This window comes from Plasmodium inui (genome assembly GCF_000524495.1).
Source record: "Plasmodium inui San Antonio 1 unplaced genomic scaffold supercont1.16, whole genome shotgun sequence".
Lineage (NCBI taxonomy): Eukaryota > Apicomplexa > Aconoidasida > Haemosporida > Plasmodiidae > Plasmodium > Plasmodium inui.
In genome coordinates, this window is record NW_008481850.1 from 308,834 (window position 1) to 321,615 (window position 12,782).

The 12,782-nt window shown below is 40.3% G+C and overlaps 3 protein-coding genes across 3 annotated transcripts; 1 reads left to right on the forward strand and 2 right to left on the reverse strand.

Annotated features, from left to right (window-relative positions):
* Positions 1-745: 745 nt before the first annotated feature.
* On the forward strand, positions 746-1,928 carry C922_03673 (hypothetical protein; the record flags this gene model as incomplete). The annotated part of the gene is made up of 4 exons (XM_008819262.1): positions 746-861; positions 1,235-1,288; positions 1,473-1,557; positions 1,749-1,928. 4 exons carry the CDS (start codon positions 746-748, stop codon positions 1,926-1,928), a joined length of 435 nt encoding a protein of 144 aa, XP_008817484.1.
* A 680-nt stretch (positions 1,929-2,608) lies between these two features.
* C922_03674 (minichromosome maintenance protein 2) lies at positions 2,609-5,736 on the reverse strand (the record flags this gene model as incomplete). Its single annotated transcript, XM_008819263.1, has 2 exons — positions 2,609-5,524; positions 5,680-5,736. 2 exons carry the CDS (start codon positions 5,734-5,736, stop codon positions 2,609-2,611), a joined length of 2,973 nt encoding a protein of 990 aa, XP_008817485.1.
* Positions 5,737-7,882: 2,146 nt separating this feature from the next.
* Positions 7,883-9,066, reverse strand: C922_03675 (hypothetical protein; the record flags this gene model as incomplete). Its single annotated transcript, XM_008819264.1, has 4 exons — positions 7,883-8,004; positions 8,221-8,362; positions 8,536-8,815; positions 9,020-9,066. 4 exons carry the CDS (start codon positions 9,064-9,066, stop codon positions 7,883-7,885), a joined length of 591 nt encoding a protein of 196 aa, XP_008817486.1.
* Positions 9,067-12,782: the final 3,716 nt, after the last annotated feature.

The following is a 12,782-nucleotide window of genomic DNA, read 5'->3' on the forward strand; positions in this document are numbered from 1 at the left end:
AACCTGCAACAAAAACAAAAAAAAAAATGCGAAAGGGGAAAAAACTACCCAAAACGACCCGAAAAATGATAAGCCATTTCGGAAAAAAGAAAAAAAAGATTTTGAAGTCACCTCATCCAATGTTCAGTGCGTAAACAATTGTTTCAAAACTTCTCGCAAAATATATAGAGAGAAAAAAATGCACTGGTGTAATCGCGGCGTATCCATAAATGTATGTTGGAAGTGTAACATTTGTGTGATCAGTTTTGTAAAAGTAGAACGCACGTTATAATGATGGCTTAACCCGAGCAGCGTCATTTGGAATCAGGGAAGAAAAAAAAAAAATATATTACCTTTGCGGCTCGCACTGAACGCGAGGGGGACTCCCCTACTCATCATCAATAAGCCGTGAGAAGAACTAAATTGCGTGAGGGAACGACGAGTCGAACAAGCGAAGAAAGGACTGAACAGGCGAAGTGACGGCATATCGCATAAACCATTAAGGAAGAAAAAACGGAAGAACAAGGTTAACACCCCCACCACCCACAAGGAGCGACTGCCCAACACGCTGTACGCATCACCTCACGAAGGGACCAGTCCAAATCTGTGTGAACCCCCCCAGAGCATCGTGTCGCATCTTATCACATCGTATCGCATCGTGTCACCTCGTGTCGCACTGTATCGCATCGTAGCGCATCTGGGCGCTGCTCCATTTCGAGTAAACCAACCAATTATACACCAAAATAAAATAAAGCAACCGTTTAAAATGAACAGAAAATGTGAAGAGATAAAACTAAACTACTACACGTGCTTAAATAGCAGCAAGAGGAACCCAGGCAAGTGTAGGGACGTGGAAGCCGAGCTCAGGGAATGCTCCAAAACGTAAGCACGCACAAATAAATATATGCACATATGTTCAATTATATGTGTATATTTATGCATACGGGGTGGTCTCCTCTTTCGGACCAAGTTCAAAAGTAGAAGACCTTTTGAGCGTTTTCCGTAAAGGGACGAGCAACGTTAAAAAAGAGAGAGCGATATGGAGGCGTCGAAAGAGGGAAACGGCGATAGAGGGGTGGCTAGCCAAAGAAGGCGAGGACACAGGTTTCCCTCCTCATTTGTGAAAAATGGCTTCGTAAACGTGATGAACAGGTCAAGGTGTATCCCCCCTCTTATACACATATCATATCGCCCATTGTACCAATCTATCTCCAACGATCACTCATCACGCTTCTCTTCCTTACGTACACCACAGGACAGGGGAATCCTACTGCATAAACGAGATTAACAACCTCATGGATTGCTCCAGGTATACTTTTACGCTTCCCGCAGAATGGGATCTGTGAAAATGGGGAAACGCATACTCTGACAGCCGCATGACGCGTAATAGAATTTTCCGAACGAACATTTCGTTTGCTCTATCCCGAAATGCAAAGCGGGACAAATTACAGCACATAGCTATTGATTCGTTTTTTTTTCCCCCAATTTACTAGGACTCCTGATCCCACAGCTTGCGCGAAGGAGTTTTTCCTTTTCCGCGAGTGCAACCGGCCGGATGGACCGCACATGTTGATAGAGGTCTTTTGAAAAGCGGAAAAGGAGGCAAAAAGGAAGTGCACGCGGGAGCACATCTCCTTCCTCTTCCATACAGACATGTCCACGTGCATGCATACATATGTACGTACATACGTGTACACCTACACATGCATAGTCACCTACGCAAGCATACTCACCTGCGCGTTCCGCCCCACCCCTTTTTCCACCGACAGGACGGCAAATACGTAATTGCCAAGGAACACCTGGACAAGTACAACGTTAGCAGCGCCACCATAGGGCCAGTCGATGCCCCAGAAAGGATTAACTCCAACACGGCAGCATTTCTGGAAAAAATGAAAGAAACTTTGCACCTAAAAAATTTTAAGGAAAAATTTGTTCCATACAAGTGGTGAATGTGCCGAAGCGCGGTCATAAGAACAAGAGGAATTTCTATCCCTCCAACATATTCTTTTTTTTTCTCGTCTTTTTAAAAATGTAAGGGAGGCACAAGTCGTGTGTGCTCCCCCGTTTCGCACAGAATGATCCCACGTCATCGCATGTTTGAAGAATAGATGTGTCTTCCACACGATCCATTCCATTCCTGTGTGAACCCCCCAGATGGAAACGTTTCAACATTTCTTTAAATTTTAACACTTATGTGATATGCAATAGTTTTATACCCATGACTGCATTGTTTGCAGCGTTGGATTAGAATCCCCCAAATGAGGTGGATAGGAAAAAAAAAAAAGAAAAAAAATTTATAGTAGGATGGGCATAATTTACATAGTGCCTGTTATGCGTTTTTTTTTCTCTCTCAGCAACAGTGTAAGCTTATGCAGTGGAGTTAATACTCCCCTTTAATAAAATAAAGAAAAGGGATGTATTCTCCTGTGGAATATGTCCATTCTGACTTCTTAAAGGGTTGCACACACCCATGTAAGGCAATCACTACGGTGGCTTCAGGTATGCATGTAACACACGGCGATGGGCCGCAAACTGCCACTACCCGAGTGGCACGCTTTCTTCACTTTGAGTGAAGATTGGCATCACGATTCACTCCGCTATCCACTTCGCCTCGCTTGCCGTCCCCCAATCACAGCTTAAACTTCTTGCTAATGATACCCTCGACGCCGTCCCGCTTTATAACCGCGTACTGCTCGTTGAAAACCTTCGACTTCATCCAGTTGACAATTTGGTACTCGGAAAACTTATTCTGCATGGCTGTTTTCATAAAAATTTGTAGGGGCAGGAAAATATTGTTCGGGTTCAAAATTTCCGTCTCATTTTCGGTTCCCGATTCGGCATCATTTTGGAAGGCCTTGGCAGATGCGTTTTTTAGGTTTTCCCGTTGGATCGTCTGTTGTATCGTTCTTCTAACCAATTCGCAAAGGACTTCATGGCCACCTCTGAAAAGAGCCCTGTACCTAGCGAATTCCTTACTTAACTGTTTGGCAACAGCAAACCTTTGACAGGAAACATAAGATTCGAGTAAAGTTGCAATTGCGTAATCTACATCTTTGGAGACAATTTGTTGAGACAATCTCATCTTTGCATTTGCTTCAGCAATACGAATGATACTTTCGATATGTCTTAAGGTTAATGGATATCCCCCTGATGCGCTAGCCTTCTGTCGAACTCGGCTGTAAAAATTGGAAAGCTTTGCACTAATTTCTGCATAGGGTACATCTGACAAGCCTGGCTTACAGTTGGTCCTCGCATAGATGATATACTTCTGCAGTAGGTCTTGTGGAATGGGTTCATACGCAGAAGATGAGACAATTACATTTTTTAAATTTTCAATCCTTTTCTGATAATTTTGTGTGTTCTCCAATTTGGGGTGACTCAACTGATGGTTCGTGACAACATATTCGGCCAGGTAAAAATCTTCGTCCACATTGGGAATATCTCTCAAGACGGTAATTAAGTCGAATCGGCTTAAAATGGGATCTGAAAGATCTACATTTTCTTTAAATGTCAACGTTGGGTCGTATCTGCCATATATCGGATTCGCAGCTGCGATGACGGCACATCTTGCTCGTAAGGTCGTCACAATGCCAGCCTTCGAAATGGAGATGGATTGCTGTTCCATGGCTTCGTGAATACTGACTCTATCCTTATCTGTCATTTTGTCAAACTCGTCAATGATGCAGATTCCTTCATCCGCAAGGACTAACGCTCCTCCTTCTAATGTCCACTCGTTCGTTGTGTAGTCCTTTCTCACTCCAGCCGTTAACCCAACGGCGGAAGCTCCCTTACCCGTCGTGTACACAGTTCTTAGATTGGTCTTATGAACATATTGTAACACTTGTGACTTTCCTAATCCTGGATCTCCCAAAAGGAGCACATTGATGTCTCCTCTGATGGTATGTCCTCCTTTGAAGTTGTTTAAAATGTCTTTATTTTGAATTCCAAAGTTGCTGTTGTCACTACTTTTTGCATTACTTTTGTCTCCCCCCTTTTGCACCCCTCCAAATAATGCATACGCAATAGACGTTTTGATATCTTTGTGTCCCCAAATAGCTGGTGCGATAGAGGTGATGATTCTTTCCCTTATGTTTGGATCCTTGGACAATTTCAAAATGTCTTTAATGTCATCTTCTGTCAATTCGCTAAGTTGAATGTCCTCTTTTCTCTCTATATTGTTTGCTTCAATTTCGGTTTGTAAAATGGGGAAGCCGTACTTTATGTTCAGTCCTATGTCGTACTTGGTTTTGTATATTCCTAGGACTTCTACTTCTTCTCCTGGTTTCACCTTATCTACTAAGTCCCCTGTGACTACCACTTCCCTTTGTCTGGGGGCTCTACCAGCTGGAACAGAACTGGGTGATTCTTGCAGCGTAATTTTCTGAAAATCTGTGTAAGCCGTCTTCACTCGGTCCACTGAGAAGGTGGCCGATTGACAGTGTGGGCAGCGCCTAGGAAGTACTGGTTTCTTCCCATCAGCAAAATAAATGGGCACTTCGGATAACGTAGTGTCACAAGAATTACACTTCAGGTACATGACTCTCAGTTTGGGCAATACGTAACCCCTCTTTATACACACGCCTGTGACTTTAATTAATGTGTTCAACTCGGTACACCTTAAATTTCTCAACTGAGTAGAATAGGGCCAGTCTTTCAAAACGACTTTACATAATCTTCCTTTGTATAGCTTTGGAGAAATCCTATAAGCCTCCACCATGAGGCATTCATGTAGCACTTCTAATATCTGTTCTGGCTTAAATTCGATCCACTGCACCAAATTTTCACAATGGAACTGAATCAGATGTTTCGCTGACACGATTAGGGTGTGCTTATCATTTAAAATCATTTTTTCTATTTTGTCAATATAATACTGATGAGAGTTGTTCATACTTTCCTCTTCATTTCCTTCTGACTGGATGGACTGGTCTAAACTTATGCCCATGGAATCTTTTAAAGAAAACTTATGCAGGAAGTAGCGAAAACATGTGTCTGCTGCTTGCTGGTATCTTTCATCAAATATGACATCTTTTGGATTTACAGACAGACATATTTTGGCGCTTTCCAGATTTGACAGATCAGGGATGTCTGTCTCCTCTGCTGAGAGATGCATATTTTCTCTCCTCTTTGCAACCTTCTCTGCAACTTTGTCGAAGATGTCTTCCTCTTCATCATCTCCCTCTAGCTGATCTTCTAGTGTCTTCCAAAATTTATTCTTTTCATATTTCCCTTCCTGCTTCCTTTGCATTTGTATGTGTCTTTCTGCTGCTCTTCTCGCTTTCAAGTTGTCTTCATAATCCAGTTCATCGTCGATAAAATCATCATCGTACTCGTCATTGTCTAGCCCCAAATTTCGCAATTTTTGCATTTCCTTCTTTTCATCGTCCACTCCGAATATGAACCCTTCATCCTCTTCAAACAGACTCTCTCCTTCCAGCTCCGCTTGCCTCTCTTCCTCGTTTAATCTGCCTTCATCGTCCAACAGATCTTCCTCGTCAATGTCGTACTTGTTCGACTCTAAGTCTTCCTGCACTTTTTGTTTGTTCTCCTGTGGGCGAGGGAGGAAGAAAGACACGACAGCAGGAAGCCACTCGCGGGTGAAGTTATATGCGAAGTTACATACATGGGAAGTTACCCCTTGTTCAGTGCCATAAATATGCGCCCAGTGTGAAGACGCAAGAAAAAAAAATGGTGCACTCACACGTGAAGTCGTTTGTGCCTCTTTCCACGCTTATCAAGCATCTCTTGTATTACCTCCATTGCTGTGTCCAAAGGGTGGAAGGGTTTTTATTTAAAGGGGCAACTCAAATGGGGGTGGGTGCAAAAGATATGCTTTCCTTTTATGCCTGCTCTTGAAAGGTGTATACTCGTTAGCAGACGCACCGCACAATTATTACGTCCCTCAAATTTTAAGCTTTTCCCTTCAACAGTAATTTATTGTAATTCCGGCTCGCCTAGTAGCTTGGTCGCCTATCCCTGCCACTTTACACTGCTGGATATCAGTTCATTATGGCTTTATTGGCACTCGGGCATTGCTTTGCACTCGCTCGCTTTTGTGCGTTTAGTGGTGTACATTTACAATTTTGTGTGATTATTTTTTTTCCTCTTTCCCGTCAAAAAAAAGTTATATTTTTTTTTTTTTTTTTATTTTGCATACGCTCATTCGATCAAGCGTTTTTCTCCGCTCGGTGCTGCCCTGAAAAGCGATTTGCAAATTTTGTGCAAAATAAATGTGTCGAATAATGGGTCATAATGAAGTGCGCGGATTGCCTCATCAGGGATTATTTACCGATCGTTTTAAGATGAACCTTTTTCCTTTCTCCTCCTCTTTTTTATGGGCATTTTTGAAATTTTTTTTTTTGCTTTTTTTGCCAATTTTTGAAAACTTTTTTTTGCTAATTTTCTGGGAGTATGGCAAAAATAATGCCGTGCGAAGCTAAAGAAATGCGCGTGTCTTAAGATGCGCTGCTGATACTGCACAAAAGGTCCACCCCTTTGATCTCAATTTTGTTGGAGAGAAATCCCAATTGGCAGTACACCTCAGGCCCAAGAAGGCACAAACCTACGTGCGTACTGATGTGTTAGGGAAAATGGACTTTACACGTTTTTATCGCGGCCTCAGCTGCAGGAAAGCGCGAAAGAACGAGAAAGAGCCAGAAGAAACAATTTGACCAATTTAGTAGCGCATAGGTATGCCTTCTCCTTTTGGGGAAAAAAATAATCTGAAGAGTCACTTCCTTTTGCCGCGCTTCCCATCGCTTTGTTCTTCTCTCCCGCGAGGGTATTCGAAAAAGCGTCAAAATTTTGAACAGTGCAATTTTTTGCATCCGCAATGGGTAAATTTATTCGTAAAAAATGTAAAAAGGGAGTACACACATCTTGCAGGTATATCATCATACACATGTGCATTTGCACATACTTATACACACATGTGCTTCTCGCTTTTTTTCTTTTCCTGACCCAAGGGGAGGGGGCATAGGAAGGCGAAAGAAAGCGTAAAAAGGGAACAAAAACGTAAGCGCGCATAAGGAAATATTGGAATACTCAAGTGGGCAGAGAAAACATGGTCATAATTAGGCGAGCAGAGAAAACATGGGAATGCTTACGGGAGCATAGGAAAAGCTCCTAAGCAACCACCTAAAAAAAAAACACTTCAGGGGAATAAGCAACTTGGCAACGTGACACATGTAATTCATTAAAAGGCAATTGAAAAAAAGATACCTTAATTCAAATGATTTAAAAAACAGAAAAAAAAGGAAAAAATTTAAAATAATGGAAAAAATAATAGCAATTCTGTGGGGGGAAAAAATTAACATTTTACAGGAACAACTTAAACAATTAAACGGCACTTAATTACGTCATTTTCGTGTAAAGGGTCTCGCCTTTTTGTAGCGACTTCGATTTTCACATCAATTCGAAACAATTCGCGGACAACAAGTGACCAATACGGAGCCAAATTCGCGGCCACTTTAACAACGGCCAGTTTGATGCTGGGTCCGCTTGCACGCATGACATTCCTTTAAATATTGTCCATTTAGTTCCACTGCTTGCTGCCGATAACTGAGCGCAAAAATAAAAACGAAAAAATGAAAAATTAAAAAGTTTCAGCATATGTTAAATGACGCTTTATCACGCTTTGTCACAATTTTTTACAGTTCCGTTATGTACTATGAGGGAAATGGCATGGTGTGCCCTTTTGTCACTCTCATGTGTCGATCTACCTGAACAGTTAATGCAAAGTTGGCAAAGGACGTTGTGATCCCCAACTAGCAGATACACCTTGTCCATCATGTGCCTGGCAAAAGGGGGGTAATTTTAAAATCGCGCCATGTGGGTGCAAAGGAAAAAAAAAAAATAGCAATATAAATAAATTGCAACAAATTGATATGAATCGAAATAAATTTTCCTACCATCCGCAACTTCCCGTGCTGAAAATTCGTGGCTCCAGTTTTAATTTTATGTTATCCGATATGTTGCAAAGTAGAGACTCGGCATTGTCTAGGAAGTAATCCTTGGTCATCACATTGGCTGGTTGCAAGGGGGAAGGGAAGGGGGCCAAACCAGCCCAAGGGAGTGCACATGTACGTATACATATATGTATATATGGTGCTCTCGAAATCGCATTACGAGTTTGAAGCAAAACAAAAGTGAGTCTTTCCCAAGCTGGCAGGAAGCTAGGAGGGGGAAACTTTCGTTTAACATTTAAGAACATTGCGCTGAAATCAATTGGTGCCAATTCCGTACCTTGTTTTTTCCTAGCAGAAAGGGGCTCGCGATTTTTTTTCCTCTTTTTGGATGAATTTCTATCATTGCTATCTGACTGCGAACTAGACGATTTATCATCATTCAAGTTTTCCTTTTTAACAATCTCTCCCTTGGTCTTGTTCTACAAAAAGTGTTCGTGGTTTCAAAAATTGGTAGGCATTTTTTTATTCGTTTAAATGGTACACAATGAGCGAGATATAATGCGGTGACGGAGGTGCACACAGATGATGTGATATTCAGGCTCACTAAAAATGCCATGTGTAAGCAGTGTTCGAGGTGCCTGTTCAGACTTACCTGGCTATTTCGCCTTTTCCTCAAACTGCAGTTTTCCCCATTCTGATCCACATTGTCATTCGTTTCTACGCTGTGCGCGTCTGTATCCTTAGCCCGCAACTCTTCATTTTTTTTCCTATTTTCCTCTTCCAGGAGGTTTGTCAATACCTTGGCAACAATATCGTTAATCTCTTTTTTCCTTTCGTACAGAGAATTTTCCTCCAAGTTAAAAATCTCTTCTAGCTTTTTTCGGACGTATCTTCTGCTTATTTGGGTAGCCGATTCTATCGAGACGAAGGATCTGCAGAAGGCGGGGGTAGGGGGGAATTTTATTTCTCCAAAAGTGTAAAGAAGTAAACGAAAACACTGTTGCAGTTTTGTGCACCTATGTGGGAAAAAAAAAAAAAAAAACAACTGCCACGTAGAGACAAAACAAGAACAGATGTAATCCTTTCATTTGGTGTGAACAGAAGAATGTCGTTCCTATTCTCATTTTTTATATTACCTTGTCGCCTTTTCCAGATCCTCCTCGGATATGTCTTCAACACCCATTTTGAAAAAATTTAACCAAATGACCCCAAAAAAAAAAAAAAAAAAACAACGGAGAAAATTTCTAACCTTTTACACAATATTAAAAATGTTTCACGCATATAGGTACGGGAAAATGATGCTGTTCCAATGCGATATCTCACAACTCAACTGAATGATTTTAAATTATTCAACTTAAATAAATATGAGGAAAGAAATGGCATATGCGAACAAGCAAAAATAAAACAATAGAAAAAAAAATAAAAAAAAAATGATAGCATATATTACGAACATTTAAAAATACGGAAAAAAAAAACTTTTAAAAAATAAGTGGAACGATCGGAAAGAGCATCAATTCGGAAGAAAAATGGTTGCTTCTTGGAGGATGGGAAAATTTTGAGAGCCCATAAGAGGCAAATAGTTTTCGTTCAGTTGGCCTGAGTCAGTAACGTGGATGTTTTTTCTGTTTATTGCGTTTGGCGCATTTATTGCGTCCGCGCTTGGTATCCTTCCCTGTGGTGTACAGATGCTTATTCGATGCTGCACAATCGCGTGCTACGCCTTTTCCGCTTAAATTGACGTACTTGTAAAGCCACTTAAATTAAATTCCAGTTTTTTTTCTCCGACGCTGGGTCATTCGTTAAATATATGTTGATAAAATTCAGGGTGATAAAGTTAAGGCAAATTCATGCCAAGCTTAAAAATATTCCTTCGTCAAGGAGTTTCCAAATAACGTTTTTAGCAATTCGAAAGTTTTTCACAAGGGAACAATCTCACATTTGGGATACAAAAAAGGAACAGCAGAGATGCTTTTTCTTTAAAGGGGCCAATTGGGTGGTATAATTATGTGCACGGCTATTTTATGCATTTTTAAAAATAAATGTGAAATGCTGCAAACTGCAATTTTGGAGGATTCCCATGTGTGGTGTACATGCTTTATGGGGATCATCTTACATAAATGTAACGTCACAGGGCAAGGAAGGATTTCCCTTTTTTTTTGTTTTTTATTGGCACACGTTGTATATAAAAGTTCTTACCACGGATGAACAAAAAAAAAAAAAAAACGGATAAGCATTTTTAAAGTTGTCAGTCCTACGAAAGTGTGTAAAAGATAAATAACAATCCTGTTGTGTTTTATTCATTGATTTTTTCCCCCCGAGTGTAATAACGTGAAGGGAAAAAATTCTGAAGAGAGAAAAAAAAAAACACCCTTAAAGCATACAGTACATATATCTCCATTTTGCATGAACCTTATGGGATCAATTTTTATACATGAGGAAAATGTCAAATGAGTTAATTATATAAATATGTACCGTGTAGCATATGATTAAAAAAGCCGCAACATGTTGCGCATACCTTTTCTCATGCGTATTTTGTTTGGTGGAGAATTGATGTACGCGAGGTAATGAAATATTTACACACGCCCCTTCCATTTTTCACTTTTCTAAAATGGTCCTTTTGCTGCAAAACACCATTGTTGAGGAGAAATGCACTAACAGTTAAGTAGAAGTGTTATCCCTTTTTTGTTTCTTGACTGTTAACAATCAATAAAGTTCGCCTTCAATTTGGCAAGAAAAATTGTAGCAATAGGAAAAATGTATTTAAAAAAATACCAACTATGGATAATCAGGCAAGTGTGCCACGATTTATGCAGGATTATACGTCCCCCCTGTTTTTACACCCATAGCAGGAACAACTGTCATGTCAACCTGCATGGAGCCCTTTTTTATGCGCTTTTGCGTTTTTTAAAAGTATTATCTGAGGCTTTATCTGTGCATATAAAATTTTGTAAATATTGTCTTTCACGAGTGTGTAATTGAGGAACTGCCTAACATTTGATACTTTTCTTTTACACATTAAAGCGAAGGGGGCGTGGCTCAGTCCTCGTTTGTGGGGGAGATTTAGTCGATGGTTTTGTATTTCGCTCCTACACTCTAACGCATTTGCGCGTTTTCGTTTTGCATTTTTTCGTTATACAATTTTTCTTTTTTTTTTTTTGCGCGTGTCCTTTTTTTCCCTTTTCGCTTTTTCCACCTTTGAGGAATGTAATATCGCAACTAGCCAAAATGTTCCACTACTGCACATTACATTTCGCGAAAAAAAAAAAATTGCACCTAATATGCTATGAATGTATAGGTACACGTGAAGAAATAAGCCGAATCCTTGCCACGCCTGTTTTTTTTTTTTTTGTTTTTTTTTCTTTCCCTTGGGGAGAAAAAATGGTACAAGAAAAATAGCAAAAAGGAGCGATAAATAACCCGAAGCTGACGCCACACATGACTGCACGCAAGAATTAATGCAAGCATACAATGCCCTATTTTTTTTGAACATAAACGAACTCATATATTTTACTACGTTGTCATCGATGATTTTGGGCACACAATAGTTAAGCCTACGTGGACGGAAGAATTTAAAGCATGTTCTTTTTTTGTTTTTATTTCCACACAAAATTGCTTGTCTACACGTTTTGCAATTTTTTTAAAAGACCAAAAAGTAAAATTGGGACTGACACATTCCCGTCTGCACATCGAGGGGATAAAAAAAAAGGTAACTTTAAACAAGCGTACAGAGATACACGTGTCAATTTAACGCGCTTAGGGCACTTGATAAAGGTGAACGTTACGGGTGAGACTGACGAGTCACCACTAAACATAGAGCGCTTAAAGTCTTATGCGAAAAATGCAAATAGCGTGTACGTATCTGCCACATCGGAAATGCAAACAGTTAATTTCTCCTTGCAACGTTAGCAGTTGGAAGCATTTTTTTTTTTTTCTTATCATCGCATAGGAAAACACATGTTTGCAATAATTTTTAACAAACAGCAAAATAGTGTGCAATCCGTTGTATTCTTTTTTTTTTTTTTTTTTTTTACAGTGACAATTAAGCTACTACAGTAGGAACAATGCAAGTGTACTTTTGCCGTGGGACGAACGAGAAAAGGCAAAGTATAATGCGGTTTAAACAATACGCACTGGGAATGGTGCGCTGGGCAGCTCGCACAACAATAGCGGACAGTGCTCAGCATTTTTAAACTTCTCCTTTGATCAAATGTAAAACTGCTGCAAAGGGAAAGGAAGGCAGAAAAACGAGCGAATAGGTGAAACCACGTAATTTGTGGAGTGATGTATACATATGACACAGGTACCTCGCCCCGTTCCTTTTGGAATCATCCTGTTTGTACATGGCCTACCACGTATAACATTACCCGTGGAACTACTTCCCAGAGAACGCGTGTAACATTTTATGCAGCTCTTGGAAGAAGAGAACAAATGCGTTACATTATTACTAATGCAACGCAGGTTGTAACTTTTTGCGGTGTAGGCATCGATGGTAGAAATAGTGGTTTTGGAGAAGGCGGGGGGGAGAGGCAACATTGAACGGCAGATCTCAGCGGCAGAACTGAGCCGAAAATCTGAGCGGCGAAAGTGAACCGCAAAACTGAACCACAAACAGGTAAAAAAAAAAGTGACCAAACGTCGCAAAAAGCACAAAGAACAAAGTAAGCACAAAGTAAGCACATAATGAGCGCATAATAACCGCACAAAGAGAAAAAGGGTGTGGAGTCTAAACACGGTTTAAGTGTGCCAAACATTTACACGCGTAGACAAACACCATTTGCAGAAAATCTAATCCTACTCTTACATAACCATTAGCCCTCTTTACATTCTTAAAAACATAGCAGTGATGCTTAATTTGTGACTTCAAAGCATTTTTAAGGCAACATGGAAATGCTAAAACAT